General features: G+C 46.5%; 1 protein-coding gene across 1 annotated transcript in view; it reads right to left on the reverse strand.

Annotated features, from left to right (window-relative positions):
• Nucleotides 1-9,600: 9,600 nt before the first annotated feature.
• LOC125304302 (lysine-specific demethylase 2B) overlaps nt 9,601-16,568 on the reverse strand; it is a 35,629-nt gene continuing 28,661 nt past the window's right edge. The window contains 4 exon segments of the mRNA XM_048258441.1: nt 9,601-10,960; nt 11,246-11,464; nt 12,035-12,196; nt 16,075-16,238. Of these exon segments, the coding sequence (XP_048114398.1) occupies nt 10,779-10,960; nt 11,246-11,464; nt 12,035-12,196; nt 16,075-16,238 (727 nt within the window). The 3' untranslated portion in view covers nt 9,601-10,778.

The following is a 16,568-nucleotide window of genomic DNA, read 5'->3' on the forward strand; positions in this document are numbered from 1 at the left end:
GGACATGTCTCTCCCCCCTGATCATTAGCTGGGAGAGTAGACATTTTTGGCGTGTCTGGTTTTTATATGGTTTCATCAGCGCTGTCTCATCCAATCAGATTCATGGCCAGGCTTGTCCTTTGAAAGGTCAAAGAACTGAAAAGTCACCTGTATGTGTGTGTGCATGTGTGCGTGTGCGTATGCGTGTGTGTGTGCGTGTGTGTGCGTGTGTGTGTGTGTGTGTGTGTGCATGTGTGTGTGCGTGTGTGTGTGTGTGTGTGTTTGTGTGTGTGTGTGTGTGCGCGTGTGTGTGTGTGTGTGTGTATGTGTATGTGGGTTACGTCCCCTATCCCTCATGGTCTGCCACACATCTGCCATGGTATTTTAATAGCTAAATGTCATCATTACTTTGAATTAGTCCTCAGAGCCCTCATCGCTTGTAAAAGCCTCTCGTTAATCAACACAGTTTCAGTGGCGGGCGTTTGGTATTCCCACCCAGGTCACTAGTGGCCTTCTTGGACAAATCCCAGCTCTTGGATGTGGCTGGCCCTCTGATCTCAAGATTGTGTCCTCAACTGTAGCTGGGTCTGGGGCGACTTTGGTACAGCTCTGGCCCAGTTGTGGTCACATGTGGCAAGTCTATGCCAGAGATGGACTGCATCGGTTCCAGTATCGGTTGGTTTCTGTGGTCTAAGTCGGTTTCAGCAATAGACAAAATTGGGTAAAAGACAAAATATCACATATTTATGTACAAATAGGAAAATAACATAGATCATTGTGATGTAACCTAAATATGTGAGGTCAGAATGATCTATGTTATTTTCCTTTAACCATTTGTGTATAAATGTGTGATATACTTGAGAAAATAAAAATACAGTATAAAAGAACCAGCACTGTTTAAATTATCGAGAATGAAACATCATATCAACTGACTGAGTTTGGTCATTTCTTCAGATATAGAATTTCTAGACTCAAACATTCACAAAGTCCTTTTAGGCAAATTCTCCCACTTATCTGTCAACACACTTTGGGCAGTTATCACGATGCTGTTCTGGGCACTCCGTGTGTGTGCAAGGCTTCACGACACCAAGCTGTGAGATCACGATTGGCATGATGTATTCGCAACAAACCATATAATTGGCAGGATGATACATACCATATTGGCATGATGATTGGCACGATGTATTCACAACATACCATATGATTGGCATGATGTATTCACAACATACCATATGATGGGCACAATGTATTCACAACAAACCCTATAATTGGCAGGATGATACATACCAAATTGGCATGATGATTGGCACGATGTATTCACAACATACCATATGATTGGCACAATGTATTCACATGTCGACTTTTGGTAACTGAAGGAGCGGGATATGTGTAGACAGCGGCCATATTGGCATTATGAACTAACCCCAATGCATTTCTATGGAGGAGTCTTTGAGTGCTGTGTCTCCTCATTAGAAAGTCTCTGAAGTGGACTTGACTAACAGGGAGGCTACACCACTATAATCAATGGGACAGGCTACACCAGAGTGCACGTTTGAGCAAATGAGACCAGTCTTCTAAAACTATTTGTATGCTCCACAAACGGAGCGCTTGACTTCCGGCCTGAGTAACTTTGAACAGAATAAAGAGACAGAGGTAGAGACAGAGAGAGAGAGAGAGACAGACAGAGTGAAAGAGAGAGGGGTGGAAGGACTGTCTTGATGACCTTTGCTCAGTTAGAGAGTGATTCAAACCTTTGAAACGAGAGCCTCAGACTAAATCAGCATTTAGATTTAACTCATCATCATCACATCACGCGAGTCCAGTCAAATATTCATCACTCCCAAAAGTCTTCAAGTTCCCAAGGGCTATATTCTTGATTAACTCCATCTGAATTAACACTGTTTGATGTAGATTGCTTTGTGGTTAAATTTGTATTTATTCTTGAAACATTAAACTCATCTACCTCCTCTCCTCCTACCATCCCTCACTCCTCCTCTCCTCCTCTCCTCCCTCTCCTCCTCCTCTCCTCCTCCACCTCCTCCTCTCCTTCCTCTCCTCCTCCACCTCCTCCTCTCTTCCCTCTCCTCCTCCTCTCATCCTCCACCTCCTCCTCTCCTCCCTCTCCTCCTCCTCCTCTCCTCCTCCACCTCCTCCTCTCCTCCCTCTCCTCCTCCTCTCCTCCTCCTCCTCCTCCACCTGCTCCTCTCCTCCTCCATCCCTCACTCCTCCTCTCCTCCTCTCCTTCTCTACCTCCTCCTCTCCTCCCTCTCCTCCTCCATTACTCCCTTCTCAACTCCTCCTCCACCTCCTCCTCTCCTCCCTCTCCTCCTCCTCTCCTCCTCCTCCTCCTCCACCTGCTCCTCTCCTCCTCCATCCCTCACTCCTCCTCTCCTCCTCTCCTTCTCTACCTCCTCCTCTCCTCCCTCTCCTCCTCCATTACTCCCTTCTCAACTCCTCCTCCATCCCTTCTTCCTCCCTTCTCTTTCTTCCTCTCCTGCCTTTCTTTCTCTATATATATCCATCCATCTCTCCCCATCTGTCCTCTCTCTCCCTCTCCATCCGCTCTCTCTCCCTCTCCATCCTCTCTCTCTCTCCATCTTCTCTCTCTCTCCATCCTCTCTCTCTCTCTCTCTATTCTCTTGTTCTCCCTCTCCTCTCTCTCTCTCTCTCATCTGTCTGTCTCATTCTCTCCCTCCCCTCCTCTTCTCCCCATCATTCTCTCCCTCCATCTCTTTCCCTCCCTCTCTCTCTCCCTCCCCCCCTCTCTCTCCCTCCCTCCCTCTCTGGATGAGAACCTGTGTGGCATGGTGTCCTCATGAGGCCCAGGCTGAGGCGGTGGATGAGCATGAGCCTGTGCCCCATTATCTGGGCCCGTGGTTCGCAGACTGCGTGCTGCTCAGAATCCTAATGCCCATGGTCACACTGCACCAAATGTGGCAAGCGCGTGCCCCATATGCACACAGTGCCCACACACCCGGCAGTCTTCACACACTAATGCCCCACACACACAACACACACACACACACACACACACACACACACACCATACATACACACACACACACACACACACACACACACACACACACACACACACACACACAGACACACTTACACACACACACACACACACACACACACACACACACACACACACACATACTCAGATGGAACAAATATACACACACACACACACACACTCAGATAGTCAAACACACACACACACAGACACACACACACACTTACACACACACACACACATATACGTATGTGAGACAGAGACAGAAACATTTACAACATTCAGATACACACATTTACTCAGATACTCTCCAGGAACAAAGCCTCTCAACTCTCAGCAGCCTAGCCAGGAGGCCTCTTTGGAAGTGAGCCTACTAGTTTACATGGGAGGAAGAAGATGAGCTGGACTCTGCACAGATGGTCTCCGTGCAATTCAGCTGTTTGTTTGTTATCTCATCCAACACGCCGTTGAGAATGAACCATGTGCTGTAGCGCCGAGAGTTAGCAGAAGCAGACCGTCCACAAAGCTGACCAAGCAGCTGACCAAGCAGGCGGGCATGACAGACAGAAGCGAGATGCCCATGCAGGCAGATGGGCATTCCTGACAGACAGAAAGCGAGATGGACAGGAGTCCAGGACAAACAGATAGTGAGACGGGCAGGAGTGCAGACAGACACACAGACAGACAGACAGAATGACCAACGTATAGCATTTTGGCAGACTCGGTTTACACTATCACTAGCATGTCTGACCTAATGTTCAATGTGCAATAGCAGAGGTGTCCAGGAGGAAACGTCCAGCCACTGCTCCTGTCCACCAGAAAAGACTGCGAGATGTTGCGCGCACCAGGTGCGGACACCTGAGAGACGTTGCGTGCACTGTCCACGTGCACTGTCCATCTGCACTGTCTATGTGCACTGTCCACCTCTCACAGAACCAGAGAACTAATGACTACACTTGATCCTGTAGGTGCCAAATTAGAAAGATAGTGTACACACACCTTGTGTGTGTGTGTGTGTGTGTGTGTGTGTGTGTGTGTGTAGGCTATGTGTAGGCCATGTGTAGGCCTGTGTAGGCAACTATAGAGCGTAGTACTGTAGCACACAGTCAGGAAAGGAAGGAAACACCTGTACAGAGACTCAGCTGTGGAGACAGGGGCTCATACGGGGGCAGAGACTGGCAAGCATCTGGCTGAGATGCGGCCCAGGTGTGGCTGAGGTGCGGCATGGTTCATAATATGGGACTTATCTGTCTCCGCTCTGGGTGAATGGGTTGGCTGGCTGTAAACTGGGAGAGGAAGCGTCTAAACAGACACCTACACTTAACACCTAAACACGCCACCCGTTCCAAGACTGTTAAAGGTTTCACTCCAGCAGCGCATCAGAAATGCAGAAGCACAGATCTCTGCCTCTATGATGCTCTCTCTCCCTCTCTCTCCTGCAGCAGTCTGCCTGCCATGCAGAGATGCAGCACTGTGTCCATGCAGAGATGCAGCCCTGTGTCCATGCACCACTGTGTCCATGCAGAGATGACCCCCTACTGGTCCAGCTCTCTGCCCCTGTACAGTCATGCTGCACTTGACATCCACACAGCAATGCAGCTCCACATCTCCCAGCAGGGCTGCTGCAGTCGACATGCGTGCAGTCGTGGGACTCTGTCTACCACACAGCAGTGCAGCTCTCTTTCTCCATGCAGTCGTAGAACTCTGTCTACCACACAGCAATGCAGCTTTCTCCATGCAAAGATGCTGCAGTGGACATGCATGCAGTCGAGCTCTCTGTCTCTCCAGCACCCAACTCAACTCAACCAACTCAACTACACTCCACCTCGGTGTGATTTGCACTTTCTTCTGATTTCTAAAAGCGCTTAATCTGCACTGGTCTGCACCCATAGACACACTTGCCACTCACGGTGGCTGGGATCGGACCAAGTGGCCAATCCCGTAGTTTACATATCAGAACTCGTTCATTTTAAGTGTATCTGTACTGATGGACATAAAACCACATGTTTTCCATTTTGTTTGTATTAATAATCTGTAAGCAATATCATGTCATACAGAGTTCCTGTTCAACACGTTGATCCAAGTTGTGTGTGTGTGAGTGTATACGTCCTCGGAAACCAAACAGAAAAAGAAACATATCTAGCCGGTGCTACTTGGTTAAAGTGTAAAGTTAACTTAAAGTGTTTTTCCCAGTGTTTGAGCAGTTCTATGACCAGGTTACACAAACACTGGACTTTGATTTTGACTGTGAGTGTGACTTTTTTATATTTTTCATAAGTTTCCAGTTTGTGAAAAGGTCAATTCTCCTCACGCTATATCAAGCATACGTTTCACTGAGAGAAATAAGAGATATTTATTTCAGAGTATATGAAGTCAGTGGTACTACATAGATTTATCTAGTTTTCAATTGTATTATTAATGTTTAATATTGCTGCTGTCAGGAGAACAGCCTTTGAAGTACTGATGAATATTATTTGAATAGAATGTTTTACTGCCTGTTCTGTCTGCAGACCAGTTGTGTCCAGATATCTCACTCCGCCATCGACTTGGGTTGGTCGAGGGAGAGGTGGGACAGGTGTACAGGTAGCCTATCAGATAGCGTCACCCTGTCAGATCCCACCAATGAGGGAAGGAGTCCATACAAGGTCTAAATTAGCCGTCCTCACTTAGACTGAACTCGATTGGACAGCTGTGGACACGACATGTGGACACGTATTATACTTACCAGCCTTCATGGAGTCCCTTCACGCTCAGTCGTGTCCTTGTAGTGTCCTGGGCCAAACTGGACAGAGCCACACGTGCACACGTATACCCCCTACAGAGCCACACGTGCACACATACACCTTCTAATGATCATGACAGAGCCACATGTGCACACGTACACCCTCTAATGATCAAGTTTACGTCACTTGGCCCACAGCGGACCTTTGTGTACTTGAGGACACACCAGACACTTACAGTGTAGGCCTGAGGTTGGCTGAACGCAGCCTCTGACAGCAGCTGAGATAAGATGGGTCTAGCCCACGACCCGGGCTGCTGCCGTTTGGGTCAGCGTAAGAGCTTGTCTGGACTCTCTCCCCCCCCCCCTCCCTCCCCCCCCTCGGTCTGGGTCCAACATGAAGACACATAGCGCAACACGTGCACTGAGGCGCTAGCCGCCGACGTAGCGCAACACGTGCACTGAGGTGTAGCCGCGACGACACTGTGCTTACATGTGTGTTTCTGATGCTGCTATTTTTAAACTGACCATGATGATGATGTCACATGTTGGCCACTATGAGAGCAGGGCAGACCCCTAGGGACGCTCGTCTTCGCACGCTCCACCGATGTAGTAACATAAACAAGACAACAACAACAACAACAGCAACGAGGACAACAAAGGGTTCTGCAAGCTCTAGTCTTCGTATTTTGGGAATGTTAAACTTTTTATTTTGGTAATTAAAAGATAATTTATTAAATTTAATAAAATATAGTATCTTGCATTATCATCCGGTGTTGCTTCTGTTTTGTCCATTTCTGGGGCTAACGACGACGATGATGATGATGAAGAGGAGGAGATGGATCTGTGCTGGACCGGCCTTCTGAAGCCCTTCACACTGATGGCCACTGAGCTGTGGGGGCCCAGGGAGTAACCAATCAGACAGGCCTCTGTACGATCCTGTGGGGGCCCAGGAAGTAGCCAATCAGACAGGCCTCTGCTATGTCAGCTTTGACTGGGACAGGAAGTCAACTCAGCCAGACCTATTGGAACCTATCGTACATTCCTACACACACACACACACACACACGACATAGCCCATCTACGCAGACCCGGGATTGGAATTATTGAGATGAATAGCAGGGGAAATTGAGACTCACAAACATCATGTATGTAACTATAACTACACAGCAATAATATGTGTTATATTTGCATGTGTTTATTTAGAGACTCACAAACATCACGTATGTAACTTTGCCTTGTGAACAGCTATAACTTCACTGCAATAATATATGTTACATTTACACATGCTCATTTAGATCAGCAAGAGAAGAACATTGAAGCTGCAGTGCAGAGGAGACCTTAGCTAAGAATTCCTGCTGTGTCTGTCAACACTAGTACTGGAGGATATATACTTATCATTTAAAGAGTATATATACTTAAACTAGAGGATAAGAGGCCTGAGTGGCATGAGCGCTTATTTACTAGATTACTGGAAGTAACACGTGGCGACGTAGCGCAACACGTGCACATGAGCGTTTACTAGATTACCGGAAGTTGATTTTCTGAACATTCTAAAGAAAATGGATTGTCATGACGCACTGCAGATGGGCTCCATACTTGGTGTAGTTGGTGACTCTTTCTTGACCATAGCTCTAATTGGGTGTACTTCCCAAAGTGGTCACAAGAGGGCGTCATGTATGAACTGCACAGTATGGGCTCAGGGCCATATGACAGAGATACTTAATAAGAGGGTTCTCTTGAATTCTCATTGAAATGCAGGACAGACACTTCCCCGGTCTCTGCTGTTCCGTGCACCTGAACATCTGCACTGTTTCCTGCATCTGCTGCAGCGCTGAATTACTAAATTAAAACAGTAATGCTCAAATGCTGCAGCGCTGAACTACTAAATTAACACATTAATAAATGCTGCAGCGCTGAATTACTAAATTAACACATTAATGCTCAAATGCTGCGGCGCTGAACTACTAAATTAACACATTAATGCTCAAATGCTGCAGCGCTGAACTACTAAATTAACACATTAATGCTCAAATGCTGCAGCGTTGAACTACTAAATTAACACATTAATGCTCAAATGCTGCAGCGCTGAACTACTAAATTAACACATTAATGCTCAAATGCTGCAGCGCTGAATTACTAAATTAACACATTAATGTTCAAATGCTGCAGCGCTGAATTACTAAATGAAGCCACCATTTGGGGAATTACGCTAATTTTCCACCTCCCCTCGAGTATAACTATTGCGCTTTACCTTTCTCCAGTTCATCCAGCCGTTCTCTGAGTCTGGTAATACCACTTTTAGCTCCAGCCTAGCATGGATCAATAAATGTAACCCCCACCGCCACCCCTCACTGACACACTTTTTGCTTTAACAGACACACACCCCCAATGTGAGGTTTCTCTTCTGCTGTAGCAAGCTCATCAATCATCCACTGAATAATTTCAATATCACATAATCCTTGCATGGTATTGAATGCAAACGTTTGATGTCTGCGTAAGACATGCAAAAAGCAATGCAAAGAGATTTTTTTTCATAACACCACATGCAAAACGCATGAGAAATGAAAACCTCTCCTGACCATAGATGAGTGACCAGTAAAATGAAGAAATTACACCTCGGGCTGCTTGTTTGTGTCTGGCCTGACAAAGTGTTTGCTTATTGACTAGAATTTAAAACTTCTGCCTTCTCATCCTCTGGTAGCAGGATTTTATTGATGTGAAAAACATGGTTTTAATTGCTAACCAAGGTCTCCTCTGCATGGCAGCTTACATGTTATTCCTCGTGTTTGTTTTTCCTCAGGTCGTGTTGGAGATGAGTGTCTGCTCGATGAATACATGTCAATGTTTGTTAGTTCTATGCTTTTTCCCTGTGACTGGACTGATGGAATGTTAGTTCTGAAGGTTCTAAGGTTCTTGTCCTGACTGTTCCACCGAAGAACCTTGATTACTGACCATTTCAACCCTCTCTGGTTCAACTTGATCAGTACCACCTACAGACCCCTTACCCTGAGGACGCAAGGCTGTGGTGGATTTACTGTTTCTCTCAGTTTTTTTTTTTTTACATTCAAATGTCAAAATGCACTATACTGGTTTCCTGCTAAATAGTCCTACACCAGTCCTACAGTAAATATATGTGACCTGACAGACAGGAACGTCAGGAAAGTTGTACAGTGTTGCACAGCTCTGACCGGGGTTACTGTATATTGGTCATTTTTCATTTGCACAATGCTGTAAAAGCCTTTTTCCCCTTTATACAGTCACAATGTCTGTCAAGAGAAAAAAAAACATATCCACGGCCTTGCAATCAACCCCCTCCACACACAATAGTGTGTAACTTTGTAGTTTTGAAATAGAAAATAGTGCAGCCTTGCGCATTGCTCATTAGAAAGTACTTACAAAGTAAACTGTCCTATTGGCAAAAAGACAAAACAGTTTGACTATCTGACAACTGTCTTGTTGTCCTGACATAAACAGTGACATCATGACTTGTCATTTTGATTGTTGTGTCATGTTTGACTGTTTCATTGGCATAAATATTTGCTTCTGATGCATAAACTAAGCATTTTGAGTCAGAGACACGCTTTTGCAGGCCTCACTATGCGGTGCAGTTTGAGTAGTTTAACTGAAAAAAAACTGTATTAACATAAAGGAAAACACCAACTTTTTGGGAACTAAGCTTATTTGACGTCTCCCTCAAGAGTTAGATAAGAGAATCCATCCCTTTCTCTTCTCTGTGCATGCAATATTAACCCAGTCGGACACTGGGCCTAGCTAGCTTAGCATAAGTCACTGGAAGTGTTCCTTTAAAGCAGAGTTTCCTGTGAAGTGTCACAGTGCTTTTGACAGGTTAACATCCATTAGACAAAAACTTAAAACACACTTAAGAAAAAATAACTATTTATTTATGTCAAACAGTGCAAATTGTTTCTTTTCTTCTGTTTTCAGATATAAACCAACTCAAAACAGTAACACAGTCAGATGGAGTACCCTCTCCCATAACTCCCATGTTTAAGGAGATGCTGCATAAATTAAACGATATTAAGGGCTTCCTACATAAGAAAGTAGATCTGCAGTGGAACTCAGACCAAGGTGGACAACTAGGACACTGATGGAATGTAACCACTGTGGAACAGTGCCTTTTACATCAAATACAAATAAAATAACCACTGTGGAACTGAGTGCCTTTTACATCAGATACAAATAAAACAAATTCTTGTACAAAAATAAACCTGCATAAAACGTGAGGTCTGCATTGCTCTGAAAACAAAGATCAATCTCCAGGAGTCCCAAACGATATAAAAATATGGACTCAAAAAGTGTCCCTTGTCCCATCACAAGCAATGCACGACGGCTCAGCAGCATAACTTAACACAGACAGCGGAGGACACACGCGACATAAAAAAACAGTCCAACAAAAAATATGTGCTTAAAAAAACAAAACAATTTGGCATGAGCAGCAAAATGGCATGAGCGTGTATGTGTGTCTATGTGTATGTGTGTGTGTGTGTGTGTGAGCGAACAGAGTGAGCACATGTGTATATGTACAGTACATGTATGTACACACAAGTGTGTGTGTGCGTATGTTTACAGAGTGTGAAGGATCATTGACCATCAATAGCCTGTTTGTAATCTCACTGACCAAGCCTCGGCCCACCGTCCTCTGAAGTGTGTACGCGTTAGCAGTTAAGGTAAAGATGGCGTATAGCAGTTCCTCAGTGGTGTGTGTGTGTGTGTGTATGTGTGTGTGTGTTTAAGACCTGCAGTGTGAGCGCAGAGGCTTCGCAGCCTTCCACATTGGCTGGTCCGTGCTTCCTCAGTCAGTTTACTGGCCAGTGTTCCAAGGGTAAGTTTACTGGTCAGCATTCCTTAGCTGAACTTGCTCTGCGTTCCCTGGGTGAGCTTGCTGGTCGGTGTTGCCTCGGTGATATCGCTGGTCAGTGTTGCCTAGGTGATGACGCTGGTCGGTGTTGCCTCAGTGACATCGCTGCTGCTCTGTAGCGTTGCCTAGGTTATGTCACTGGTCAGCATCGCCTGGGTGACGTGGCTGGCCAGTGTTGCCTAGGTGAGCTTGCGCAGTAGTTTGTCCTCCTGCAGGCTGAACTGCACGCTGACGGACATCTCGGCGATAAACTGCTCACAGCCCCCCCTGGTGACCAGCTTACAGTAGCGCAGGTCTATATGGCAGATGCTGCCACAGCGCTTGAAGTAGGCCAGGGCCTGGTCTGTGACACGGTTGCACACTGCAGGGGAGAGAGAGAGAGAGAGAGAGGGGGGGGGAGGGAGAGGGAGAGGGAGAGGGAGAGGGGAGAGAGGAGAGGGGAGAGAGAGGGGGGGGAGAGAGGAGAGGGAGAGAGAGGGGAGGGGGAGAGGAGGGAGAGGAGAGAGAGAGGAGAGAGGGGAGAGGAGAGGAGAGAGAGGGAGAGTGACATGGTAGTGAGATGCACAGGTAAAACTACTACATAAGGAGATGCTGGACCAATACTGGACTTTTCTACCTCAGGGAGTGTCAGGTGTTCTCGGCCTACCTGAGAGGTTGATCTCGGTGAGAGAGTCGCGCGTACTGGTCCCCGCGGCCGTCAGCATGTTGATGGACTGGTCAGTGATGTGGTTGCAGTAGCTGAGGTCGAGACAGGAGAGCAGCGGCAGGTTCACGATGAGCAGACGCAGAGACGAGTCTGTGATGTCTAGGCCCGCCAGACGCAGGTCCACTACATTACGCAGCTTACTGCGACACTCCAGCTGACCTGGGGGGTGGGAGGTGGGGTTGGGGGTGGAGAGAGAGGGAGGTGGATGGAGAGAGGGAGAGAGATGGAGAGAGAGATGGAGAGGGAGAGAGAGGTGGAGAGAGGGGGGGTGGATGGAGAGAGGGAGAGAGATGGAGAGGGAGAGAGGTGGAGAGAGGGGGGGTGGAGACAGGGGGGTGGATGGAGAGAGGGAGAGAGATGGAGAGGGAGAGAGAGATGGAGAGAGAGGGGGTGGATGGAGAGAGGGAGAGAGATGGAGAGAGAGATGGAGAGAGAGGTGGAGAGAGGGGGGGTGGATGGAGAGAGGGAGAGAGATGAGAGGAGAGAGAGAGATGGAGAGAGAGGTGGAGAGGGGGTGGATGGAGAGAGGAGAGAGATGGAGAGAGGAGGAGGAGAGGGGGTGGATGGAGAGAGGGAGATGGAAAGATAAAGGGAGGGGGAAGGATGGAGTGGAAGGGAAAAAGAGAGAAATATTTAGTAACCTGGTCTATGTGTGTGTGTGTGTGTGGGGGGGGACTGGTACACTCTGCCTAGCCCGTGTGTGTATGTTTGGGGGGTGCTCTCTAGTACCTGGTCTGTTGTCGGTGGGGGGGGACAGCAGGTCCTCCATCTGGGCGTCCTTGAGGCCCTCGACCCACTGCAGGTGGAGGGAGTGCAGGAGGGGACAGCTCGCCGTGCACAGAGCCGACACCGCTGCCCACGAGCAGCCCGCTAACTGGAGCGTCCGCAAACCTACAAGAGACATACACACACACCTTCAAATTATATATCACACACACACACACTGGGCTCTATCTTGCGTCCTAGCGCAATTGACGTTGTATACTCGCGCTTTTGTCTTTCCTATTTTTGCAGTCAGCGCATATTGGAATTTTCCCTCCACAGGTACATGCCCGTAAATTAGGGAATTGATTATTTCACGGGGGGGCGGTTCAGCTTAAAAAGACGGGGCGTGTTCCGGCACAAACGAAAACAATTCCGCCACAGACCAGGAACTCCCTAGTCTAAAGTCTGTGGCGCAAATTCAGATGCTATTTTAAGGGCGCATGCATGACCACAGGCCTGCATGAATGAATGTGTTGCACACCAATCTACAGACACCCCCGTGCACAGACGGAAACATTCAAAGCCTTGATAATATTTGTCCATTTCCCGATTTTGTTCGTGCATTGGTGACCTAAACATTTAGTAGCCTATATAGTACAACATGTTCATGCAATATCTTTACAACAACAACGCCTAATTACAACCTATTAATTTGGACAACTTTATACAGCCTTATAAAGGCTAAAGTTACCTTTAGTTTTGTTCCAATTTACCGTTGTGTATGGCTTTAAACATTGCGTGCGCTTTATCATCAGCCTAAGCATTATTCCAGCTGCGCTAAGGTTTTAAGCACCATAATTTTGCCTACGTTGTTGTAGTCCATCTGAAATAACTCCAAGCTTTGCTATGTTCCCTCCATCCTTTCGTTATTTTCAAAAAACGTTTTATATCCATGATGGCCTTGAAATCTTGAGCTAGTGAATTAGCTTAAATTTTATGTGCTGTTAACCAGCAACCATAGATAGTACAAGTAAGCAGCAAGTATGGCTACAATTTCTGTAGTTGTTGCATCCATTCATTGTTATTCTCTCTACTGCTCAAACAAATGTTGTGCGTACATTAAGTTGATGATAACGTGTTTACAAACTCTACTTTACAGAAAATATTGTAAATAGCCTACTGTCATGCAGTTAATGGGATACTGTGCAGAGTTGAAAGTTAGGTCAACTTGGAAACTGTTTCTCGTTGTTGAGTTGCCTGATGGTAATAAGGAGCCCTTGCTTGGCCGTCTGTGCTGCGCAACGCACATTTCGCTCCTCTCATCTATACAACGTAGTTCCCATTTCTGTAAACCATACATAATTTCAAAGAAAAATATTACCACTCGAGGGAAATCAGTATGGTGTCCATGTGAAAAAATAGGCATAAATCTAGCACACATTTTCACAAATCACTGATGTGTTGATGACATAAATTAGGAAATATAGAGGACTTAAGGAGACGTGATGTTGAATTGCATGCCGATGCCATTTAACCCAAATGCCCCAGCGGCAGCACGGGAGAGAATTAACTGACAGAAGATATGCATTGTCTATAGAGAGGTAATGTTAGATTACATTGTACATTGCAAATATATCACCATGCATTCATAACCTTGTGATTCAGTGAGAATGATCCCAAAACATCGGAAAGTATCTCTTTGTGACAATTCTGTATTACATTTTGTCAAGAGGAAAAATCAATAGCTAACTGTTCCCAACTGAACAGTGATTATAGCGCTGTGAACGCTCCTGGCTGCGCTTGGCTAATCCACCACAATAATAGCAATCAGCTATGGAACAAGCGTGCCTGTTGTTAAAGGGAATGTGAGATGACGCTCTGATTGGTTTATTGCACGTTACGCCCAAACCACACCCATGATTAATGTAGCTACTTCAGACCACCCCATTTTAGATTTGCGTCGGGCGCAATAGTCAATTATCCCGCCGGTAAAATAGCATCAGCGCCCAAGATCCGCCCACAAAGTGACTTGCGTTTTGCGCAAAGACACTTCCGTTTTAGACCATTAAAATAGAGCCTGCTGCCTCTCTCTCTCTCTCTCAGAGAGCAGATCCCCTTAGGAGAGATACTGTACCTCCTATGAAGAGCTCACTCACACATTATATAAAATACTCTCTAACGTGGGCTCTGTGGTTAAATACTCTCTAACAGGGATAGCTGTGACTAAATACTCTCTAACAGGGGTAGCTGTGGTTAAATACTCTCTAACATGGGCTCTGTGACTAAATACTCTCTAACAGGGGTAGCTGTGGTTAAATACTCTCTAACATGGGCTCTGTGACTAAATACTCTCTAACGGGGGTAGCTGTGACTAAATACTCTCTAACGGGGACGCTGTGGTTAAATAGTCTCTAACGGGGACGCTGTGGTTAAATACTCTCTAATGGGGGTAGCTGTGGCTACAGCACTCATGCCATATGCGGGTCCACACGCCCACGGGCACTCAGGTTTGAGTCTGGCCCCGGTCATTTCCTGGTCCCACGCCATCTCTCTCTCCCCCACACACACACACTCCTGATCCCACCACATCTCTCTCTACCGCCCCCCAAACACACACACACACACTCCTGATCCCACCCCATCTCTCCCCCCCCCCCCGCCCGCTTCCTGTCACTCTCTCCACTGTCCTGTCACATTAAAGGCATAAAAGAAAAAAAAAGAATACGCTCTAACACTACCAATAAAACACACACACACACACACACACACACACACACACACACACACACACACACACACACACACACACACACACACACACACACAGGGTAGACACAGCCCGCCAGCTGCAACTCACAAGGCAATAACACAACAATACCTGTAGGGGGCGACATATTACTAAAAGAGCAGAGATGCCACATTATCCACAACATACTCTCAGGATGATGACAACTCAATCCCAGGAATGTTACAAACAAAAAAAACATTTTCTTTTAGGACAAGTGCTTGGGTACTTACCTGGCTGAAAGAGCATTCTCTTCTATTCTAATACACATCATCTAATCAGTAAATGGCAGTGAGGAAGGTCTGCTTTGTTGCTATGCAACAGTGTGTGTAACAGCTTTAGAACATAACAAATAGCCATTAACTAATAACGTGGGTTAAGGCTGAGCTCAGACAATACAGCTCTTGTAAGACTTTTCTCAGTCTCTTTGGCACATTTCTTAAACAGTCATAAACAGTTGCTCAACAGTAAATCTATTTCTCAAAACAACATGTACAAACATCACCATCCACCCACCATCACCGCAAATGACCTCCATGCAAAAGCCCGTAAATTGCTCAATAGCAAGTTGGTGCCTTACAAGCAAAATGCTCATGGATATCTTAGAATGGCAAGTTCATGCACCACTGTTTACAAACAAGGTAGTCAAAGCTTTAACAAATGTATTTTATGATGTGCACAAGTGACTAGATGAGGTTGAACAAATAGATTGGAGAATTTCAATTTTCATCTGAGAAATGCGTTAAAGGGACTGAGAAATACGGTCGTCCACTGTATCATGCCATGTGCTCGTCCACTGTATCATGCCATGTGCTCGTCCACTGTAGTCATGTGTTCGTCCACTGTATCATGCCATGTGCTCGTCCACTGTAGCCATGTGCTCGTCCACTGAATCATGCCATGTGCTCGTCCACTGTAGCCATGTGCTCATGTAAACTAGTGTAAGTGTAAACTAGCCCACTACCAAACTAGCTCTGCAGTGCCACACAACATCAGAGTAAACTAGCTCACTACTAAACTACTGTAGCTCTGGACCGCCACACAACATCAGAGTAAACTAGCTCACTACCATACTAGCTCTGCAGCGCCACCCAAACCGTTTCATATGCAAACAGTGCAGCTCAGATATGACAAGGTATACCAGCTTTACCAGGATGTGGGTGACCACTACCAGGCCATGATAGGTCTGTGTGACCACAGCAACATTATGCAGATGTGTGTAGAGTGTGTGTGTGTGTGTGTGTGTGTGTACATATATATGTGTGTGTGTGTTCCTTACCAGGCAGCCGGTTGATGAGCCAGCTGAGCTGCTTCCTGGAGACGTTGGTCCAGCTGAGGTCCAGGGAGATGGGCTGCCGTCGGATGATCCCGCTGAGCATCAATGGTGTGATGGACTTACAGCGGCTCAGGTCAATCCGCGTCCACAGACGCTTATCACAGCACCTGCAGGGGATGCAACACACACACAAACACACACACACACACACACACACACACACACACAGATACACACACAGATACACACACACATGCGCACGCACGCGCACCCACACCAAAATATAGAAACACACACACACACGGGAAACACATCAGATTTGCCCAAATTTACAGACATCTATCACAGCCTGTAGAACACTCACAGGTGAAACACACAAGCCTTTCTATCCATCCTCTGGCTACTGTCTTTGATCTGTACACACACACACACACACACACACACACACACACACACACACACACACACACACACACACACACACACACACACACACA

This window comes from Alosa alosa, chromosome 12 (genome assembly GCF_017589495.1).
Source record: "Alosa alosa isolate M-15738 ecotype Scorff River chromosome 12, AALO_Geno_1.1, whole genome shotgun sequence".
Classification (NCBI taxonomy): Eukaryota; Metazoa; Chordata; class Actinopteri; order Clupeiformes; family Clupeidae; genus Alosa; species Alosa alosa.